At 37.6% G+C, this 23,491-nt stretch overlaps 1 protein-coding gene across 4 annotated transcripts in view; it reads right to left on the bottom strand.

Annotated features, from left to right (window-relative positions):
• The window catches only part of piwil1 (piwi-like RNA-mediated gene silencing 1), a 61,606-nt gene that overhangs the window by 20,998 nt on the left and 17,117 nt on the right, over positions 1-23,491 (bottom strand). For all 4 annotated transcript variants that reach the window (XM_039772671.1, XM_039772668.1, XM_039772670.1 and 1 more), the window contains 7 exons: positions 14,785-14,868; positions 13,254-13,356; positions 13,048-13,179; positions 12,197-12,411; positions 2,765-2,886; positions 1,511-1,591; positions 1,171-1,368 (listed from right to left, as the gene is read on the bottom strand). In XM_039772671.1, coding sequence (XP_039628605.1) covers positions 1,171-1,368; positions 1,511-1,591; positions 2,765-2,886; positions 12,197-12,411; positions 13,048-13,179; positions 13,254-13,356; positions 14,785-14,862 — 929 coding nt within the window. In that variant the 5' untranslated portion in view covers positions 14,863-14,868. The remainder of the gene's footprint in view (positions 1-1,170; positions 1,369-1,510; positions 1,592-2,764; positions 2,887-12,196; positions 12,412-13,047; positions 13,180-13,253; positions 13,357-14,784; positions 14,869-23,491) is intronic.

Genomic DNA, 23,491 nt, shown 5'->3' on the forward strand with positions numbered 1-23,491 from the left:
TTCTGAAGGTGCTTCAGAGATGGACCAAGGGTTTGTGAAGGGACTACAAATGCTGTCCATTAAAGCCATCATTTCTGCCAACCATATTTGCTCTGCTCCTGTCTTCACACAGTCCAAGACAGTCTTCCAGTATATTTTTGAATGATTCTACAACATGTAAATTCTGAAAATACTAAAAACGTTTTTCCATACAATGCACAACATTTCTCATAAAGTGAGAGAATATGACATTATTCACTTTCAATGATCAAAATTAGAACAATTCTTAAGTGCAAAAGAGAAAAACAAGAATATGCTACTTAGCAGTATTTTGCGCTGCTGAAGGTCCTTCAATAAAACACAACCAGACCACCTGAACCATGCGCTGAAGAAAAAGTACAAACCAATGTAGCACAGAAATCCACGACTAATTGATTTCTTTCAGTCCTTCAATTTAAGTTCCTGAAAATGAGTTACAAGGACTCATAAACCTTATGTCCTCCCGTTGTGAAAAACTTTGTCCTTGCATATGGTTAAACATCTGTAGATCACAGTTTCATCACTGAAAAAACACAAGTCGTCATTAACCGATTTCACTGCAGAATAACATGTCCATATTGTGTGCTGCACAGTGGAACGGACTTTCAGAACAGATTTTAACAAAAAGGATCCTAAAGAAGCTTGATAAATCAGATGTGGTCAAGTCAGTCAGTCAGTTCAAAAATGGCAAAAGCTGTAGGAAAGCCAAACTGGCAGGATAACATATACAGGGTTAACACATAACAACTAAAGTTACACATTCTATACATTCTTATCAGAGGAACACGTATTAACAGGTTTTGAAATAGTACAGCTGTTTTACAATATTTACAATATCTTACATTATATATACATATATACACACAAACATACTTTAGCAAATGTTCAGCATTAAATTTGTGACTGCATCATAAAACAAATTACAAATAAGACACTTCAAAGTGTTACAAAAATAACTGGAAATGCTTTCTGCAAAACAATTTGGTGTGTGCATTATTACAACAAGAAAAAGCTCACTTTTGACAAGATTTTTAAAAAACAAACAAAAAATAAAAAACAAAGATAAGATTGGAAAAAACTAACCCAGTGTCAACACAGACAGAAGACGCAGAGGAAATGTCTAAGTATCTATACAAAGAAACTAATGTTTACCTAGTTAGCACAATTAAGCCAACCAGTTCCTTGGTGCACACATCTTCAAATTTCCCTTCTCCACACTGCTGTCTTAACTGGTACATTAAGTTTAGCACAGTTTCGCTACGAAGGACCTTATGACTCACATCTAAAGAAAGCAAGATGCTGGACTCGTATCGGAGAATAGAAGTTGAAAATCCTGGCCAAACCATAAGCCTGTTAGGGATAGAAAAAAATGCACTATTATGTGCTATCATAAACATTCTAGATGCATTATATTTAGAGCTTGACCACTTAAGACAATTATACTTGCCTCATGGAAACCAAACAGAATTAATTAATAATTATAAGCACCCACCTGTGCTGAGGAATGTTCTTAGGATCATTGGGATCGTAGTAATGCCGTCCAATTTGCTGCATATTCAGAATTCTCAAAACTCTGCATAAAGAGTAACGTGTTAGGAATGGAAACTTAAATCATGGTAAAATTAATTATTTCCAAATGATAAGAAAATTCCAGATACAGTAATCCCTCCTCGATCGCGGGGGTTGCGTTCCAGAACCCCCCGCGATAGGTGAAAATCCATGAAGTAGAAACCATATGTTTGTATGGTTATTTTTATATATTTTAAGCCCTTATAAACTCCCCCACCCTGTTTAAAAATATTCTCCACACAGTTATACAGTAAACCCTCGTTTATCACGGTTAATCCGTTCCAGACTCTACCGCGATAAATTAATTTCCACGAAGTACAATTATTTATAAATCTAATATTTTCGCAGTTAGAGCATAGAAAACCTGTTTACGACCTTCTAAATACTTTTTATAATATTATTAAGAGCCCTCTAGACATGAAATAACACCCTTTAGTCAAAAGTTTAAACTGTGCTCTATGACAAGACAGAGATGACAGTTCTTTCTCACAAGTAAAAGAATGCAAACATATCTTCTCTTCAAAGGAATGCATGTCAGGAGCAGAGAATGTCAGAGAGAGAGAGAGAGAGAGAGAAAACCCAAAAATCAATACGAGCTGTTGGGCTTTTAAGTATGCGAAGCACCGCGATAAAGCGGCTACAAGAAAAAGGGAGCAATGTGAAGGTAGTCTTTCAGCATTTTTGAGAGGAGCGTCAGTATCCTCTAGGCAAACAGGCTCTGTGCAAACAACCCCTCTGCTCACACCTCCTCCGTCAGGACGAGACAATGTCAGAGAGAGTGAGAGTGACCGAGAAAAGCAAACAATCAATCATCAATACGTGCTGTGCTGTTCGGGCTTTTAAGCTCTGATTGGGTAACTTCTCAGCCATCTGCCAATAGCATCCCTTGTATGAAATCAACTGTGCAAACTGAGGAAAGCATGTACAATAAAAAAGACCCACTATCCGCAGAAATCCACGAACCAGCAAAAAATCTGTGAAATATATTTAGATATGCTTACATTTAAAATCCACGATGGAGTGAAGCCGTGAAAGTCGAAGCGCGATATAGGGAGGGATCACTGTACTGTATATAAAATTCATATACAGTAAAATTTACATTAGTGGCAGATGAGATTTTTTACTCCAAATTAAACAGTACAGTGCTTCACTCTTGCAAGAAGGAGCAAAAATTTACCTTCGGAAGATAATGTTGTAGAACTGCAGACAGACAGGAGAGGTTGGTGGCAGTTCATTAGTCAGGGTTACAGTTATTTTCACAGTCTGACCATCCCGTGTTTCAGAAACAAACTCTGTAACCTGAAAAGCATGCACAAAAGATTGTACTCCACATGTTTGCTATGAAAAGTCCCTACAAATATTAGCAGCAAAAAATTCTGTAGTTCATTTGTTTGCATTACAATAACATTTATACACCCACAGACCAATAACAGCAGTACAAGGATAACATAAAATGAATGCCAAACCATGTTAAAGACATCAGACAACTGTAGGTGTAAGTAACTGCCTGCCAAGTTGCCTTATAACCTTTGGAGAAGTTTTACTTCAATATGGAAGTACTACTGTTAATGTTCAGAGATACCATTCACTATTCTTAGGCTGACAAGTTGCTTGTCTCAGAAACAAAAGGAGCTGTGTACCAGCAACATTTTTGCCATCCATACCAGCCTCTACACTGCGTTGGGGTCACTGAGTACAAGAGAAGTAATGCAGCCTGTGAAAACACGCTCCACTGCAGAAACTGGTGAGCACAGATAGATTCACTCAAGCTTCATTAGACTTCCAAAGTAAAGGCTCTGGTGAGCTTTCCTGGCAACATACAAGTTAACTTGTGCCTGCTTTAAGTCTTCAGTGACATTAATCCAAAGAAATTTAAAGCTACTGACCCATCCCACAACTTTTTCTATATTTCTGCATAAATATGACCTAAAAACATAATCAGATTTTCACTCAAGTCCTAAAAGTAGATAAAGAGAAACCAGTTAAACAAATGAGACAAAAATATTATACTTGGTCTATACTAAACTATACATTTATTTATTAAGGAAAATGATTGAATATTACATATTTGTGAGTGGCAAAAGTATGTGAACCTTTGCTTTCAGTATCTGGTGTGACCCCCTTTTTGCAGCAACAACTGCAAATAAACGTTTCCAGTAACTTTTGATCATTCCTGCACACTGGATTTTATCCCATTCATCCGTACAGAACAGCTTCAACTCTGGGATGTTGGTGGGTTTCCTCACATGAACTGCTCACTTCAAGTCCTTCCACAACATTTCGATTGGATTAAAATCAGGTCTTTGACTTGGCTATTCCAAAACATTCAGTTTATTCTTCTTTAACCATTCTTTGGTAGAATGACTTGTGCGCTTAGGGTTGTTGTCTTGCTGCATGACCCACCTTCTCTTAAGATTCAGTTAATGGACAGATGTGCCGAGATTTTCCTTTAGAATTCTCTGATATGATCCCGAATTCATTGTTCCATCAATGAAGGCAAGCCCTCCTGGCCCAGATGCAGCAAAACAGGCCCAAACCATGATACTAACACCACCATGTTTCACAGATGGGACAAGGTTCTTATGCTGGAATGCAGTGTTTTCCTTTCTCCAAACATAACACTTTTTATTTCAACCAAAAAGTTCTATTTTTGTCTCATCCGTCCACAAAACAAACATTCTTCCAATAGCCTTCTGGTTTGTCCACATGATCTTTATTAAACTGCAGACGAGCAGCAATGTTTTTTTTGAAGAGCAGTGGCTTTCTCCTTGTAACCCTGCCATGCACACCATTGTTGTTTAGTGTTCTCCTGATGGTGGACTCATAAACATGAACATTAGCCAACGTGAGAGGGGTCTTCAGTTGCTTAGAAGTTACCCTGGGGTCTTTTGTGACCTCGCCAACTTTTACACGCCTTGCTCTTGGAGTGATCTTTGTTGGTCGACCACTCCTGGGGAGGGTAATAAAGTTCTTGAATGTCCTCCATTTGTACACAATCTGTCCGACTGTGGATTGGTGGAGTCCAAACTTGTTAGAGATGGTTTTGCAACCTTTTCCAGCCTGATGAGTATCAACAACTCTTTTTCTGAGGTCCTCAGAAGTCTCCTTTGTTCGTGCCATGATACACTTCCTCAAACATGTGTTGTGAACAGCAGACTTCTAGATCCTGTTCTTTAAGTAACACAGGGTGCCCACTCACACCTGATTGGCATACCATTGACTGAAAACACCGGACTCGAATTTCACCTTCAAACTAACTGCTAATCCTAGAGGTTCACATACTTTTGCCACTCATAAATATGTAATATTCTATCATTTTCCTTAATAAATAAATGACCAAGTATAATATTTTTGTCTCATTTGTTTAACTGGTTTCTCTTTATCTACTTTTAGGACTTGAGTGAAAAATCTGATGATGTTTTATGTCATATTTATGCAGAAATATAGAAAATTCTAATGGGTTCACAAACTTTCAAGCACAACTGTAGATTCAAATGTGGTCCTACTCCTGCTTCCAGAAGCCCGAAGAAGAAAAAAAAAAATCTCAAATAGCAAATCTCTTTTTTGTAAATTGTCTATTTACGGGTAATAATTACAACTACAATAGTGGTGTCATTAGCAAATGAAATGCTGGAGATGAAGCTGTGCTTGGTCACGCACTCACAAAGTGAACAAGGAGTACAGCTGGCAGCTCAGCACATTACCCTGTGTAGATGACAGCATTGAGTAAGTGATGTTGTTGGTCTTTTAGTTACCTCCTCTGCAACTAGATTTAGAATTGTCCAAGTCTCAAGCACAGGAGTTTGTTATGAGTGTTAATCACATAATCATGTTGTAAGGGCAGACTGGCAGCACTCATTTTGCCAGGCCGAAACACAAATCCATGGATTAGCAAGCTTCTGACAGACACTCTTAATCTCTCTTGGGAATGCAGTCTCTGCACTTTATCTGGTAAAATGATCAATCACCAAGTGACATCTAAGAGCCATCTTCTCATGGTACTGGTTAAAAGTTCAGCTGAAATAATGAGATATAACTCAAGGACTTGCATCCTTGAGGGAGAGAACTTTTAATGAAGGGTGAACCTAAAAGAACAGGTTTATGTGCACCCAATAAACCAATGCGAAGACACCCATTTCTGCCTTTAGAACACTCTGGTCCCAATTCCATTCAGTTATCAATGTTATTATTTAATTAGCATGTACTGATGTATATAAAGTTCTAGCTTTTTTTTTTTTTTTTAACTTTACAGACTATTAAAACACGCATATTAAACAGTAATATAATGTAACAAATTACAGCAATACTATTTGAAAGATGTTTACATGGTGTCTTCATAATATATGCATAAGCATGAAATGAATCAACTCTTGATTAGTAATGGATGGTGAACATCAGTATTTTTAGGATGTGGATCTAGCAAATATCATAAAAAAATAAATATTGCAATTACACAGTAACCTATTAGCCAAATTTATTCCCCTATTGAACTAATCTTGAATTAGTCAAAATTTAAGAGACAGCAGGAACATTCGTTTATTATAAACATCTATCTATATATATAATTCACTAAGGCAAGACAACCATGGAAAGCACGCTGGAAGGGGCGTGGATTCACTGAACTGCCGACAAGTGAGACACCTATGGCGCACGCAGGAAGAAGCCATGCCCACCAACTACAAGACCATTGGACAATTCACAGAGCCACTCCCACAAACTCGGACGCCATGACACAGAAAAACCGGCGTCATTTATATTCGTCTGTCGTAGGGGTCACATGCAGCTCCGACCCACGTTGACTGTTCATAGAGGCATGTTTCTAGCGGAGGTGAATCGCCATATGCAGCGTGTAAAACAGTTTGCGAGGGGTATCCCATGAGATCCTTAATGCTTTAAAACTGAGGTTAAAACACAATGAAGTGAGCAGTCTTTAAAAACCAAGTCTTCGGTTACAATGCACGACCTCGTACACCATAGCAAACTGTTTTACATGCTACATACAGCAATTCGCATCCGCAACAAACATGCGTCTTCTTAGATGCTCCTGCACTTTGTACACACCCCCCTCCCAGCTCGCTACCACCGTGGTCGGGTGGTCTTGGTGGATTATATATAGAAAGGAAGCCAAAATCGCACAGAGCAATGAAAAGTCTACGTGAGTCACAGGTGCATCTGGACTGTGCAAAGACAACAACAACTCGAGTGACGAGTTGCAGGTGGGCACATGAGCAGGCAGTGCATACTGGACGAGAAATCAGCAGACTAGCATGACGGAGGGAGCAAGTGGATGTCCTTCTCCTCTACTCCCGTTCCACCCTCCGCACCTGAGCGCCGCACGTACGATTGTGTGATTGGTTCGTTCCGTTCATTGTTACAATGTTGCTTTTCTTGCTGATTTATTACATTACCAATTTTTAAAATGTTAATTTTCTCCCTGTGCTTAAAAGTTATTAAAAAAACCGGCCTGATTATGGGGCGTATGGTACACCGTGGGTTGGCTAGTTCTTTTGTAACTCTACAAATTAACTCTTTCGTTAATCAGTCTCAAAAAACTGCCCTCAGACAAAAAAAAGGAAATGTTTTAAAACGAGGATCTAGTGCTGAGGCTTTTTGACAGGGGAACTGGATGAACAGAACATAAAATACAAACAGCCACTTTGAGTGACAACTCCACTAATTTGTTCTGTGCGGTACAGCTACTTTACATCACCTCCCTTGCACACATGCTCAATTTGGATTCAAAGGCTGCTCTGAAAATTCAAACAACTGTCTTCTTGGTCAGCCTGGTGATACGCTTTGCAAATATTTTCAACAATAGCTGTACAGCCATTATAGCTATGTATTAAAAGAGAAGCAATGTTTATTACACTTGCCAACGCACAAACTTGTGACTGATGTGGTCACGCAAAGAAAGAGTACTTTGGAGCTCTGCATATTGTATAAGCAGCGAGGTTGCTCCTGGTCAGACTGGCATGGAGTGCGCTTGTCTGCAACACATCTGCCACAGACAACCAGTCATTTTTAACATAATGATGTATGATAGTCAAATAAGAATCTGCTGCCCTGGGTGTCCAGCTGTCACAAGTTAGGGCTACTCTGTTGGCTGATCTTTGCTTAAGATCATCATAAGCCTAGGTACAACGACTTCACTCATTTGCCTTCCTGATGGTATAGTATACAGCAGTTCAAAAACCTGTATTGTTTGTTTAAAGCCCTCACTGTCATTAACAGTAGCCAAGTTTCCATCCAGTTTTTTGCGACGTTTTGTTATCGACAAACAGAATATATGTAAAAAAAAATGTGGGAAATTTGCTGTCTCCAGCCTGCTTCCATCCAACTGGCTTTTTATCGATAAAATGGTGTGCGTGATGACGTCATCCCCTCCAAAACGAACTGTCGCATAAGTTTTGTTGTATCGTGAAAAAAAATCTGCCCTTGAGCCGTTTCCATACATAATTTTGTGTAGGTCGCAAATTATCTACCTTTTGTTTTCCACGTTACACCCCCTCCACTAAACAAAGAAATGGAGAGATTATTCAGACAATTTTTTGAAATTTGCCAGCTTACTGTTATTTCAGTTTCACAGATAATTGGAATTTTACATAATATCCGAAGATGACAGCAGAATGAAGCAGTTGCTTGTCTGATAGCCCTAGAGCTCGAAGAAAGTACCCCAGTGCGACGAAACCCACGGGTATAGGAGAGACGATGGAATAAGACCTTCTGGGAGAAGGTGGTGGGGAGACACTTCACAGAAAATCTCTGGCTGCAACATTTTAGAATGACACGGCCGATGTGTGAGATGTTGTGTGGATTCATCAGTCCTGATGTTGCGCCCATCACAGGTTGTCATCGACCACCGGTTCCAACCCCAAAGCGGATTGCCATCGCCCTTTACAAGCTTGCAACCTGCACAGAGTATAGAGTAGTTGGAGAAACTTTCGGGGTTAGTAAAACTACCGTCCATCGATGTGTATATGCTGTGTGCACCGCTATTAAAGAAAAATTAATGCAGCGTTATATCAGACTTCCGACTGTAGCGGAGGCCAATGAAATTGCATACCGCAATTCCCTTGGTGCATCTTGTGCCAAAGATTTACAGTGCTCTGGATGGCACGCATGTGCCTATTCTTCCCCCGACGGAAGGCTACCGCGATTACATTACTCGCAAAGGGTGGCCATCTATTGTTCTCCAGGGCCTTGTTGATGACAGGTGCATGAAACAAGACATTTGGGTTGGTACTCCTGGAAGTGCCAATGATGCAGCTGTGTTTGCAGCATAGGATCTGTACAGGTGAGCCTACCTTTCAACATCCCTTCTCAGTGCGATAACAACTGAGTTAGTACTGTAACCTGCTTTCCTCAAGGTTTTTGATTAAAACTGAAATTTGAATTAATACAAAATACCGATGTTTAATCAAAAAAAACTAAAGTTCATATTAATGAGAGAATTTCTCATATATGCTAAAATATCTGCCATTTAATAATAAGAAAAAAATGTTTAGATAATGAAACACACGGTTTATTAAATATTTTGACTGGCACAGTAAATTACTTTTGCGGTTTTTGTATTATTTAGACATCCTGAGAGACACCGCCAGGCTACAGTTGATGTAGAGGGAGTTCAGGTACCCCTTTTAGTAGCAGGAGACCCAGCCTATCCGTTACTGCATTGGCTCATCACGAGAAATAACAAGTCTCTTCATCAGACCATGCGAACCACTCCGCTATTCTCGTTTTGATTGCACGCGATGAAAATGTATCATGTGACACATTTATTTGCGTTAAAGCCCTTTTTTCCGACAAAAAGTGTTTCCAATGTAGTTTTTGCGACATCTGAAGTATCGATATGGAATTTATGCGCTAAAGTTAAATGGAAAAATATTATGTCGACATGTACAACATTTTATCGACAATTAGCATTTCCATCAGCTAAAATTTGAAGCGCTAAATATTTTTTCGCAAAAACTCGTTGGATGGAAACCTGGTTAGTGTAAGGTCTCATACCTTTACAGATAAAAACTGCTATACATTCTTATTGTTTAGGAATGAGACAAATTAAGCTTGGAGTTAAATGCAGTCTCCAGTGTAGACTATTTAGGCTCTACTTGTTTGGATATGACAAGAGACATTTCAGGATGATGCTAGGATCAGTAATTTGTCAGATTTGTTCTATTACCATGATAACTCCGTGTTTTACAACTTACATATGGCTTTGCTTTTATCCAGATGTCCTTTACTGATTCACTGTTTGACTCCACACATCTGTGTAAGTCCACACCTGATTTAAGCGTTGAAGAAGTAGATTTTAGGTAAGGAGGACACAGCACTTCAGGAGAAGTAGAAGTAGTAAGACTCTTTTCTGCAGAAAGCCCTAACAGGTACATTAGTAACAACTACTGGATCAGACGACCCTTTTGAATCTGTAGAAGTCCACACATATGATTTAAGAGTCTGAAGAGCACAACCCGTTTTATGCTGTCCTACCTGCAGCCAGACCCTTCTGATTCTATGCCAAGCAGTAAAGTGCTTTTTCTGTAGCAAAACTTAACAGGCACCTTAGTATAACATCTACTGGATCAACAACCAAAAACAAAGATAAGCAAAAATCTACAAATAATAAATCAGCATGACAGACATTCACAAGATTGATCTTGAGGTTTTAAAAATTGATATTAAATTGTTTAAATGAAAAATAATTAAATTGAAAAATCAATATTCATCCAGAAAATGTCAATTGACAAATCTGCATAACAATAGAGAAAGACAGTGTTTAATAAGGACTTTTGCCGATTTATAAACCTTAAATTGTACAGATATCTTCATATCTCTTGCATCCCCACTGGAAAGTAAAACCGAGATGACTCATCCTTACATTTCTTTGGCGCCTTAAATTGCTTTAATTACCAGCACTACCTAAGGCAAGACTTAACTGATTGAATGAGCAATTAACCACTCACTTCTACACTGTTAAATCCTGAGTTATAGTCTATGTAATATATGGAACTCTCTCTTAGCAGTTACTTTACAGGCGCACAAGGATAATATGTGTTGGCCTTCTTGTACAATCAGCAAACTGTAGAAGGCTATCTGGAAATATGACAACACATTTCAAAGTCACCTCTGAAACGTACTGCAACAGTTGCTTGGGGAGACCACTTTAAGTTTAACTTAAGACAAGAAATATATCATGACGTGTTTGCATAATTGTGGGTAGTCAAACTTTACATGGACTGATCTGCCTGCTTGAGTAAGGAATGTCCAATCTGATGTAGCATTTAAGTGCAAGCTGAAGACTCATAGTCTAGCTAAACCTGAATATAGCTGCTGATCAATTATTCTTGCCCTTGAAAGATGACAGAAATATTGGGAGTCTTGGAATTGAATGATAAAATAATCTTTGTACTCTGTCATGCACCATGCACATAGTTAATATATAGTTGAATGACAAGGATTTGGTAGACATCCAGTTGGGCAATGTTATCAAAATGGTGCCTTTGTGATAACCAATTATGGAATCCCAAAAGGTTTTTTTTTTTTAAATTGACTCAAATGTAGAGTAATGTACAGTATTTGTATACCCTTTTAAGACGCAAACATTTTTTTTTAATTTTTGAAAATTTATTAATCGACTGTGTACACATTGAAACACTTCTTAATGCTTTTATAACCAGACAAATTTGATAGCAGATTGTCACACGTGCTATTAGGAGGAAACAGAGTGGATCATGTGAACGTAATTATCCGCCAGGCCATGGTGTGACAGAGTGTGCTAAACTTACTTCTGTTGTCTCTGCAGGCCAAATATGGGAAAAGCTGTGTGATTCAACATCGACAACGCCAATTCTGGTTCCAGCGCCAAGATGGACATCACTTCTGGTTCTGGCTTTTAAAGCCGCCATCTTTTTGTATATCAGATCAATTCAGCTTGGAACTCAAAGAGTGCATTTCAGTGCGGTCTTTAATACCCTTTTGCAGCCAGGGAATAATATATAGTTGGCTACCCCAAACCATTTTCACGTGTGAAGACTGATTACTTTTACAAAGTATTCTCTTCTCTAAAGCTGATAAAAGTAAAAGCTATTTCTCTCTCACTCGTGCTGGATCCTAACACAAACAATACATAGCTTTTTCTTGCCCTCTTTCTTTCTCATTGCATCGACTTACCAATCGGACTAAAGTGCACATTACAGATTCAAGTTGGCATGCAAAGACATCACCTTTAAGACACTAACACATCAACAGGAAATCAAATTTGCACTTTTTTGTTTTACGTTTAAACAATGATTGCAGGTTTTCCACAAATTTTTAGTGTACTGTTAAAATGGTTCTTTCAAAATCCATACCAGAAGAGGAACTTCACCTATTATATCAGATCAACTACTTTATTACTCACTTCTTCACTGTTTGATATGACAACTTAGCAAATACTGGCAGCAGCCTAACACAAGCTGATTATTTCAATAGTGGCATTCGATAAAAAATAGATAAAGCAAGAGGAAAAATGTCATACCTTGTTAAATGGTCTACATAAAACATTTGCACAATACCCAGTAAAGATAGTATCTGCAACAAAATTAAACATGTAGATAATAATATCAGTTCTTACGGTATTGGGTAGTCTGTGCGGAAGAAACAAAATGCTTCCATCAAAAGTCCGAGTTGTTCCAAGCAGATCCTCATTTTTTAAGAGAAGAGCAGACCTGAGACGGCGAGACTCCATTGGAGGATTATAATCAATATGATACTGATACAACACCCACTGAGGCCGAGAAAGGATGCGAAAATAGTTTGCTCTCAGTTCAATTGGGGAACCAGAAACACCTGTTATGGAAAAGGGAGAAAATATTTGTACTCATTTCCATAAATGTTCAGCACATTTATACAGCAACTTCTGCAGTAACATTTTTGTCCAAAACAAAATTCTACAAATCAATGCAGCCACTTTATTTTTTAAGGACATGTAATTAACATTTTGGATGTTAGGGAAGCACCTTAATTGGTGCTGCTGTTTCCCAGATCCACCAATCTAGATTTAAATACAACTCCCCATGATTGTTCATGCAGAGTCTACATGTAGGTGGGTTTTCCTCCCAAATCACTGTAGGCATACATGCATGTATGTTCCCCTGCAACTCTAAAATTGGCCTTGTGGGAATGCGGAACAGTGCTGGTTCCTGCTTTGTGCCCAAGGTCACTGGGATAGGTTTTGGCCCACTGTGATCGTGAACTCAATTATTCTTAAAGTTTCAATCTAAAAAAAACACCATAACCTCATAATCCAAAGACAAACCCACTAAAACTAATTCAGAAAACAATCAGCAAATTAAGGTCCAATGAGATCAGGAAGGAAGCATCTAATGTTAATTGGAGAAAAAAAAAAAAAAAGATTCAGAGGAATTATCTCAGCTATGGCAATTAAAAGAGCCTTGTTATAATAAATAGCAACAAACAAATTACCCATCTTTGATTCCTGGACATGTCCAATAGCTTGTCTAGTATTAACTCCTACATCATGGAAATCTCTCCGTCTTCCACCTCTCTCCCCAATGGTCATTTGTTGAAAACCAGCAGAAATTTGACTTATTCCTCCTAAGGAAACATTCACAAGTGAGAAAAAATGTAGAGTAGGGTGAGAGTTTGGGGGGAGTTTAAACATTTGTTACCTTCAGGTACAGCTGCCCCAGTGGGCCTTTTCTGTCTCCCTCGGCCAAGTTGCTCAATTTCTGCAGGAGGCACAGTGGCTGCAGCTCCAGGTGCCAGTGGTGCCTACAAAAAACAAAAAAAAAAAAACAAGACAAAACACTCCCAAGTGAATTATTGCTTTCTTTATTTTAACGGTACAGTGTCAAAGATATCTGAAACTTTACGCAAGTAAAAATAAAATGCTTATCTCTCTCTCTCTATATATATCTATATATTATATATATACATACATATATATATATACATACACACAGTATATATTTTTTTTTACTTTATTGTAATCATTCCATACAAATAGATAAATCTTTACAAAAAATAGGATTGAAAACAAATTAATCCCCACCCCTGAGAAAGTGAGCATGGCCAACAGAGTTAAACTTAAAGCTTGTAAAAATATATAAAATTGATGAGTTCAATAGGTGGATAAAATAGAGAAGAAAAAGAAATGGGAGCTACTTCCTCAGTGCTTTAAGAGCTTATTCTATAATATTATTGATTAGATCCTGCCAGGATTTGAAAAAGTTCTGCACAGATCCTCTAACGGAGTATCTGATTTTTTCCAATTTCAAATAGTATAAAACATCAGTTACCTGATGACTTAAAAGAGGAGAGTTTGGATTCTTCCATGTTTAGCAAAATAAGTCTGCGTGCCAATAGTGCAGTAAAGGTAATCACAGTTTGTTTGTCCTTCTCCACTTTAAGCCCCTCTGCTAGCCCACCACACACAGCTGTCAATGGGTTAGGAGGGATTGTGACACCAAGGCTGTCTGAAAGGCACTTAAAAATTTTTGTCCAGAATGATGTTAATTTGGTGCAGGCCCAAAACATGTGACCCAGTGAGGCTGGGACTTGATTGCAGCGTTCACAGGTTGGATCTCGCCCTGGAAACATTTTGGACAGTTTTAAGCGAGACAGATGTGCTTGATATATAATTTTGAGTTGAATACTTGTATGCTTTTCACATATGAAGCTCGAGTGAATTCTCTGCATTGCTACCTTCCACTCCATTCCTGATATATTAATTAAGAGATCTTTTTCCCATTGTCCTCTTGGATCTTTGAAAGGGAGGGACCGTAAAATAATTTTACATATTGCAGAAATGCTGAGTATTCCAACCTGAGCAATATTTTTTCCTGCATAGAGGAGGGTGTGAGATGAGGAAAATCGGGCAGGTTCTGTTTAACAAAGTTTCTAATTTGAAGATAGTGAAAGAAATGTGTTGCTGGAAAGTTAAATTTGGAATGTAATTGTTCATAGGATGCAAAGATGTTGTCTATATAAAGATCTCTAGACAATTTAATCCCAAATGTTTTCCAGATATTAAAAACTGCATATGTTTGCAAGGTGTTCTTCAGGTCTTATATATCACAAAATAAATAAGTGATTAAAAAAAAAAAACAAAAAACAACAACAACAACAACAATAACCTACCTATCTTTAAACAGAGCCGCTAAGCCTACTAAAATGACCTAACAGAAACGTTAGCCTTACCACTCCAGGAGCTTCAGTAGGCTGAACTTCATAGGTACGGGTTCTTCCCCTTGAACGAGCTCTTGCTCTTCCAGTCATTTTTACCTTTCAAAAAATAAAACAATCCTTAACTAAAACATTCATGCATATTAGCAATAAAATTTTTGAATCTAAAAATGTACAAATATTGTATTACGGCTGGACAAAAATAAAAACTTAAAACCAACTTAAAACACACAAAGCACACCAAATGAATTTGGCCCCTGTACAAATTGATAAGAAATATTTATTAATTGTTCTATTAACGTACAAGGCACGATATTACTACTAGTGTTATTGTATTTAACATAAACTCTTATTTCCTTTGCAGGTTTGTCGCACAGGATTGGGATCAATTCATCAATCAACTCTTCAGTTCCTCTGTGCAATATTTGATTTTAAGCCACTTGAAATTACATGTAGTGGTGTGTATTTCCAGTACTGACGACCAATAAATTTTAAAGCCACCTTTCATGTGGTATTTGATGTACAGAAAAAAAAGATGATGTTAAGTAATCTAAATAAAAATAAGAATTTGAAGTTGGCACTCAAGGAGTGAACAGCATAACCATGCAAAAAGAACACCGGCAGAAATCAATACCAAGGTGTGGATAGGAATATACTGTTTATATCAGTAAAGGACTACTTGAAAATATCGGGTAAAAACAAGACGTTTGACATCAGGGCTGCTGTACGTTAACACAGTAAACCTCAAACATTAGAACACAAATAGTGGGTAACGTTTTACTGATGCATTCATTTTCTTTTCATTTCACACACCTTCCTACTCAATTTTCATTGTCAAAGTTATTGTCAATAAAATTACATCTCTGAGGCGGACATGGCAAGATATTAGAATGCAAGCGCAGTCAAATACAGGAACAAGTAACAAAACAATCCAAACATTCAATCAGTTCCAATTAAGCTACATTGATACTTGTCTATTAAAGAAATTCAAGTAACCAGGAGGTGTAACAATTTGTGAACTGAATTGAGAATGCACAGTGATTTCCAAATCAGTTACTGGAGTTAACATTTTTACCTGGATGTAAGTAAACTGAAGTGACAAGAGTTGGACACTTCCAGGTATTGTGAAATTCCACTTGGAAGACTGGATACTGGATGGCTTAGATCAATAAACATTACAAATTGAGGGTTGTGGGACGATTTGGCAGTTCACATGCCCAGGACTACCATTTTTAATTCAAGACAACTAAACTACAGACTCACAAAGCCATGGCAAACTGCCTCATGTTTCATATCTTTGGTCCATGCAATATTTTCCTGATCAAAAACAAGGATAAAAATAAGACCCAATTCTTCATTTATGATATTAATTTTGTGTTGCTCTTTATAAACAACTAATTTCAGTACATCAAAATGCCCTAACTACCTAAAAAGCATGGTTTACACTTGACATGTCTATGCCAGTTCTGAGGGCTGCATGGCAAAAATGACATCAGATTGAAAGTAACTAAAAAGTGCAGTGGGTTTTTGCTGCATGTTGAAGTTTAGTGCACTCTAAATGATGGACCAAGAGTGGCAGATTACCTGGGTATAAAAATGATGAATAAAGGGCTGAATATGATGCAGCAAGTCAACAAACTTGTGCAAGATGATATCAGCCACACACAAGAATATTATACTCATCCTCCCCACTACTGAGCAATATAGCAAAACTTTGCAGTAAACCTATAAAGCAAGCAAGACAAACAATAGCCATTAGCTATTAACCAACTAGCACAGTGAGTGCAAGAATGCCAAAAGGATGGAATAGAGCTATAGCCATGTCTCGTTAGGTTGACACAAACACTACTGAGCATAGTAGCTGACAACAGCACACGTGCTAATGTTTGGGCTACATCTGCCGTGCACTATGGAGTTAACTCGCACTTGCGCTTACAAAATGTTTTTTCCTTGAACATGGAACTTTGGCAGTAATGTAACTCCATATTGCATGCGAATACATCAGGATTGGGAGTGAGAAGATTAAATGATGACAGAAAATTTTTAAAAAACTCGAGGAAAAAAAAAAATCAGCGTTAAAGAAGAAGACACCAAACAGACACAGCCCAGGGCTCAAAAGACGACAAGGTAGATGAAAAGAAGAGTGAGGAATTTGGTACTATGGAGATATTTGGCTAAAGTCCAACAACAAGCCAAGTAACATGCACTGTAAACTGTTTTTTGAAAGCATGCTCCCACAAAGACAGGTAATACCAGCAAACCTCCAAAAAGCGCTGAAGAAAACATGCATTATACAATTGAGAAGGCAGCGAAACAATAAGAAGCGAGCGAGTGACACATACTGCACAAGCATATTCATGCCTGCAGCTACTTCAGAAACAAAGCACGGTGTAAACCTAAAGTTTAAATTAAGTTCATAGACAAGCTGCCGTTGGCGTTTGTCATGCCCATGGCTAATGCGGGATACAAGTTTAATGAGAGGACGCAGGGTATAAACGACAGTTTTGATTACTTTCTAACTAAGTTCAAATTGCAGTTCAAAGGCTGTGCTTATACAAATTCCGAGAGACTGTGTTTGTGGGGGGATTGACAGTTAAGGCGGGTGGAGGAGTGACGTCATCATCTCCCCTCCCATTCACCTCATTTCGCTCTGAGCTGAGCTCCGTGGCTAACGCCGTCTTCCGAAGCAACTTCGTCACACTGCCACCAAATACTCACAGAAAAATCCACAAGTTAATACACACGCGGTATCTAGTTTCTCCACACTGAATCCTCCAGGCACTACATACAAAAGGTTAGATTGACAATCGTGTTACGTTATTTTTAAAATGTTTCCTTTTCTTCTCGATTCATTTTACCCTCGCACCCCCTTGGTTTGAGAAGTATGAAAAAATATAAGGTTAACACAGAAAAACAGATCACCAATTCAAGCTTTATGAATAATCGATTCGCCATCAATAATTGTTTTGGTAAAGCCATCCTCAGTGTAATCCTCCTTCCATTTTATAATTTTTCCACCACTAGCCATGATTAAATGAACGGTAAAAAAGTAAGAGAGAAGCGAGGGTGACTTATTCAGGCAGGCATATATATGACAGCAACACTCATAACAATGTCAATCATCTTACGTTATTATTAAACTGTTTCCTTTTCTTTTTCATTACTTCTTTAACACACTACTTCTCCGCTGCAAGGCGCAGGTATTTTGCTATATATATATATATATATAAAACAGTAAAAGAGGAGAAACACAGTAAAAAGGAGGCGTGTCAGACGTCGTGGTACATTTTCTGATGCAGCTAGACGAAAACTTCGTGACGCTGCCGCCAAATACACAAAACAATTACATTGACAATCATGTTACGTTATTTTTAAAATGTTTCATTTTCTTTTTCATAACTTCTTTAACACACTACTTCTCCGCTGCGAAGCGCGGGTATTTTGCTAGTTTATTGATAAGTGACCAAAGAATTTACTTTGTGTTCTCCTGTAAATCTTGAAAGCTTCAAGATTTTAGATTAATATTTTACTTTACTTATTTGGAGCTGACCAACAACCTAAACTTATTTATTTGAAATACACTTGTATAATGTTCTACATTACATTTGTCATGCTCAATTTCTGACAGAAAAATAATATTTAAACCAAAATTAATCTTGTATCTTCACGTTTCACTTAAGACTAAAGAGGAACATTTAAGATTGACAGCAATAGTGATTTGATTTATATTGTTATATATCAATACTGACTGATATTGTGATATTTTTCCATATTGCTCTGCCCTACTTGCAAGTGAACAGAATCAATTAGAAGCAGCATGATGACAAAAATAAATGAAAAAATAACTTTTTAAACCCCTTATCAAGCGGGGTCATTTTTGCTAAATCGCTTGTAATTTGACTTCTCAAAATTAGAAGCATTGCTGTTATTGAACTATCTGAAGTATAAACATGTTTGGTCTCTTTGTAAAGGTAACATTCTCTAGTTTCACCCTTAGTAGTCAGAATCACTGTAAGTGAGACTGATCAAAAGTTATGCACATTAGAACTCACAGAAAAAATAAATTTTTTTGTTCTCGCCCAAGTTTTTTTGTGAAAATAAAGGCCTCTATAGCTGCAGTAGGTAGGTGGGGACAGAAACACACTATGTACCAACAGAATAACTTGTTGACTACTCACATTTCAAATTTGAAAAGAATACCTGTAAAAATGAAATTTTTACACCAGTTTTTATGTGGGCATGTCCAGGTGCTTTTTAGAGGGACCTATGGTTTATCCATTATCCACATTTTGGAACGTATGGAAAAAGTGCAATAACTTTTGAATGTTTCAACCCACATATATCAATGAGGGCTCTACTGAAAGCTTACACCTAAAGGAATCTATATCTACACACAGTGTCACTCTGTTAGTTATGGAAATTCATATTCCATAATAAAAACAATAAAAAATACACATTTCAATATAAAAATAGTCAAAACAAGTCTTATGGGCAAAAAAATATATATATTTTATTTTTTACTTTTTTTTTAATAAAAAAAAAGCACACAGACTATATACATTTTTTACAAACTGTTACAACACAGCTCAACGTTTTTCCATGTGCCACTGATTGTAGCAATCCCTAGCAGGCAGAAAGCACAAGGGCGTGTCACATGTCGCTCTCTGCCTCAGACTTCTCCCGGTCCGATTGATCACTGTCACACCATGTACATGCCGCTACTACTTCATCGAGAGTGTATTTACGTTTATCTGTACGTTTATCCATATTTAAAATGCGAAAAAACTTGGTGAAATCACAATAAACAACCATGCACGAAGTCTGCAGACTGGCACAATTGCCAGCTTCGTGCAGCTTCGATCGGTTTTGTTTACAAGTTGGTATGGCAAGTTACATATCGGCGTGCTCAGCTGCTCATTGGCTGTAAGTTTGGAGTGTCACTCACAGCGTCCAATCAAACTGGTAGATTCTACCCGGGTTTGGAGTTGTGCGTCATCGTTCAGCTGTCTGAGACACTCGTTGGCTATACGAGGTGCCAGTCACCCCCCAGACCCCTCGTAATTGGCCAACTTAGGTGTCAATCAGAAGCTAACACTTCCGTGTAACATGCTTTAGCATGGTTATTGCCGACAGAAACATATTACGTCTGATATGACCAATAGAAATTAAAAAAAATGTCGGAGCTAGTCTGAAGTTAAGAAACGTTTTCTGGAGTTTTTGTCCCTTTGAGGATCTATCATGTGTTTTGGACCTAATCGTTTTACTGGATTATATTCCCTGGAGCCTTACGGACAGAATGAGATCAATATTGCTCAGAAATATTAATGTTTGACTTGCATAGAGCCTTCAAAGGTAGGAAAAGTCAACTCTTAAAAGTATTTACTTCTCTGTAAAAAAGGATTTAGTGTCAGTGCTGTGGTTGTTGTGTGTCAAAATGGTTTATATCATCGGAAAGACGAGACTCTGAATTTTCATTTGATGTGTAGTATGTCGAGGTGCAGGTTCATACAATCCTATGGGGGAAATTAGTCCAGGTCACGACCAAATCGGGTTGCGACCAGAGTTTTGGAACAAATTACGGTCGTGACCCGATGTTCCACTGTATATGCATTTGGCTAAAGAAAGTGTTTTCATTGCAATGTATTCATCACAATTGACAATCACAATTAAAATATCAAAGGAAACAGTCATCATATAAATTTTTTGGTAATCATGTTAGGGGTACATTATTAAAAGTTGTGAACATACCAGATTCATTGACTCTGTGAGAACATCACATTAGTGTTTTCCTTGCATCAGTTGTTGCCACCATGTACTTTATAAATTATTATTGCTTACTTGATAGGACTTCATGTACCTAAATTATCTACAGAATAATTCTATGTTCAGGCAAGTCTCCACCACCCAATAAGCTCATACAGCATTCAAAGTGCACATCACTTACATCAGCTTAAAGGGAAAGAAGACCCACCATAACCACAAAAATACAGCATGTTTCTAAGAGATTATCTAAAGGTGGTTGCAGCATAACCAATTGAATTTACAATATTTGTATAATGACTGGCAATAAGGTAAAAAAAGAAATATGACATTTGATATATTACTCCTAGTTGATGACATGACTGGCTGCTGTATTACAAATCAATACTTCAAGAATGTATGAAAACTGCACAAGTATTCAATTTTAGAAGGTATCAAGTTAGAAAAATAACATGCATGGAAACCTTATTCAGAAATTACATAATTCAACACCAGACAGCACTATACTGCTTGAAAAAATGGGCTTATGGACAGCAGAACAATCTACAGGCACATTGAAAACACCTAAAACTGCATCACAGTTAGGATCCTGTCAGCTATATATCTACCAAATAAGCTGAGGAAGAATACGACTACATTTTGTCACTTTTCATCAAGTAAACTAATGAAAAATTAACATTAAAAAAAAAAACTCACTAAACAGGAAAGCTGTAACATTTTCTACATACAGGGTGACTCAAAATTATGTTAACACTAATGGTACTGCAATGTACATACAATTTTTGTACATGAAGTGTTGAACAGGATGACAAACAGGTTGAGACATTCCTGTAAATCACTGTGCACATATGAAGTATGTTTTGTGAATAAATTATTTCTGCCATTCAAATGTTAACATTATTTTGACTCATCCTTTATATTCAAGGGAAAACAAGGGCAAAAGTATCAATATTTCATGAACAGTGCAGATGTATATACAGAAGAACTAGAATAAGCTTGCTTTTTGTGAACACAGAGAGCAGCAAAAAGAAGAAATGGTGTCTTTAAATGCTGGGGGAGTCCTCACTAGTGCAGGGCAGTATACCGGTTCATACCGAAAACCGTTTTTTATTTTTGTTATGATATGGATTTTTCTTATATAGCAACACTGGTTTAAATTGCCTAAACTACGTTCAGAATGCGACGCAACAGGAAACTGTTTAAGGGGGGGCCTTTTTCACTGCTACACCGCTAAACAGGCATGCGGTAGTGGTGGTATTGCGTGGTGAAAATGGACAGAGAACATTCCGTCAGTTGCCTGGAGATACTTTAGGTTTTAAAAGGTCGGATGTGGACCATTATGTTCAAATCTGTGAATAATGTTTCTATACTACTGGATAATACTGCAAGCCAAGTTGTACTTGTTTATTTTGTTTTCAGTACAGTGTAATGTACATGTTTACTGTGTAAAAGTGTGACATGTTGACTATATCTCAATGGTTATGACGAGAATAAAGTCGACATGTTGACTTTATTCTCGTAATTTGTCATTAAATAAGAACATCGTAAACTAAACTTCGTTAAATGAATATTTTACTAGATTTGCTCAAACCCCGTCATAAGTTATTTAGCATATTAAATGTTTTGTGTTAAGTGTTCCCCGAGCCATGTTAAATCAGTACGTGCTTCTTAAACTGACTTCATCTTGTACTGAGGAGGCGCCAGCAGCGATCGCCGCACAGAATACATTCACTTCATGATATTCCTGCTCCCTGAACATTTAGAATGCCAAGATAAATACTTCATTATAATTTTCATAATGAAATGCATTAAAGTATCTATTAATCATGTGGGGGCACGGTAGCGTGGAAGTTGCACTGCTGCCTCACAGCAAGGAGGTCTCGGGTGTACCCTGCTTTGAATTTGCATGTTTATCTGGTGGGTTTACACGGCGTGCTTCACTTTCCTTTCAAAGTCATGTAGGATGTGGGGTTTTGTTATGCTATATTGACCCTTCTAGTGTATGTGTTGCTCGTATTCACCCTGCGATGTGCTGGTGTTCAGGATTTGCTCCTGCCTCACACACAATGCTTGCTGGGATGGGCGCAACCCTGAATGGATGGCATAATTAAACATGTATAATGAAGAGGTTTTTTGAAGTTCTGAACACTCAGTGGTCTGAGTTTATAACTAGTTTTAATTTCAGAGACAGCACACATGCAATAAAGAAAGCCCACTCAGAAGTACATCCATTGAATGCTGTGTTCATGTCTCTGACCACCATATCACAAACCCAACATTTACAGAATGTTTAAGTTAAACCTGTGCAATACCCATTCATATAAAGTTCTCTACACTGAACGTTCACTTGGAGACCCCTTACTGCAAGGGAGCAGCACTACCATGCATGTTTAATACCTGCTTTAACGCACTGCATCCCGAAAATGATATCAAGTATACAGATAGATAGATAGATAGATAGATACTTTGAGAAAAGGAAAATCATGAAGTGAATGGATTCTGTGCGGTGATTGCTGCTGGCGCCTCCTCTTAGTGCGGAGGAAGTCAGTTTAAGAAACGCATAGCAATTAAAAACTTGGTCGGGGAACACTTAACACAAAGCATTTAATGTGCTACATTAACTTATGGTGGGGTTTCATAAAATCTAGTAAATTAAACACTGATTTCAGGACGAAGTTTAGTTTACAACATTCTACTTTAATTATAAAATAAACTATGAGGATAAAGTGGAAATGTCGACTTTAATCACGATATATAGTTTTTGTTTCTTCCCTGTGTCCATATTTTTTTTCTTCACGGTAGACCTAATACGATTCCATAGAGCTATACCACAAATAGCATTATAAATGCAAGTTGCAGCTTTATTATTTATGTATATAGTTTAGCTTGAAGCAAGGTCCATATTAATCCAATTTGCCTTAATGATGTTTCCGTTGGTAAAGACGTCATCACAAAGTTGCAC

This window comes from Polypterus senegalus, chromosome 12 (assembly GCF_016835505.1).
Source record: "Polypterus senegalus isolate Bchr_013 chromosome 12, ASM1683550v1, whole genome shotgun sequence".
Lineage (NCBI taxonomy): Eukaryota > Metazoa > Chordata > Cladistia > Polypteriformes > Polypteridae > Polypterus > Polypterus senegalus.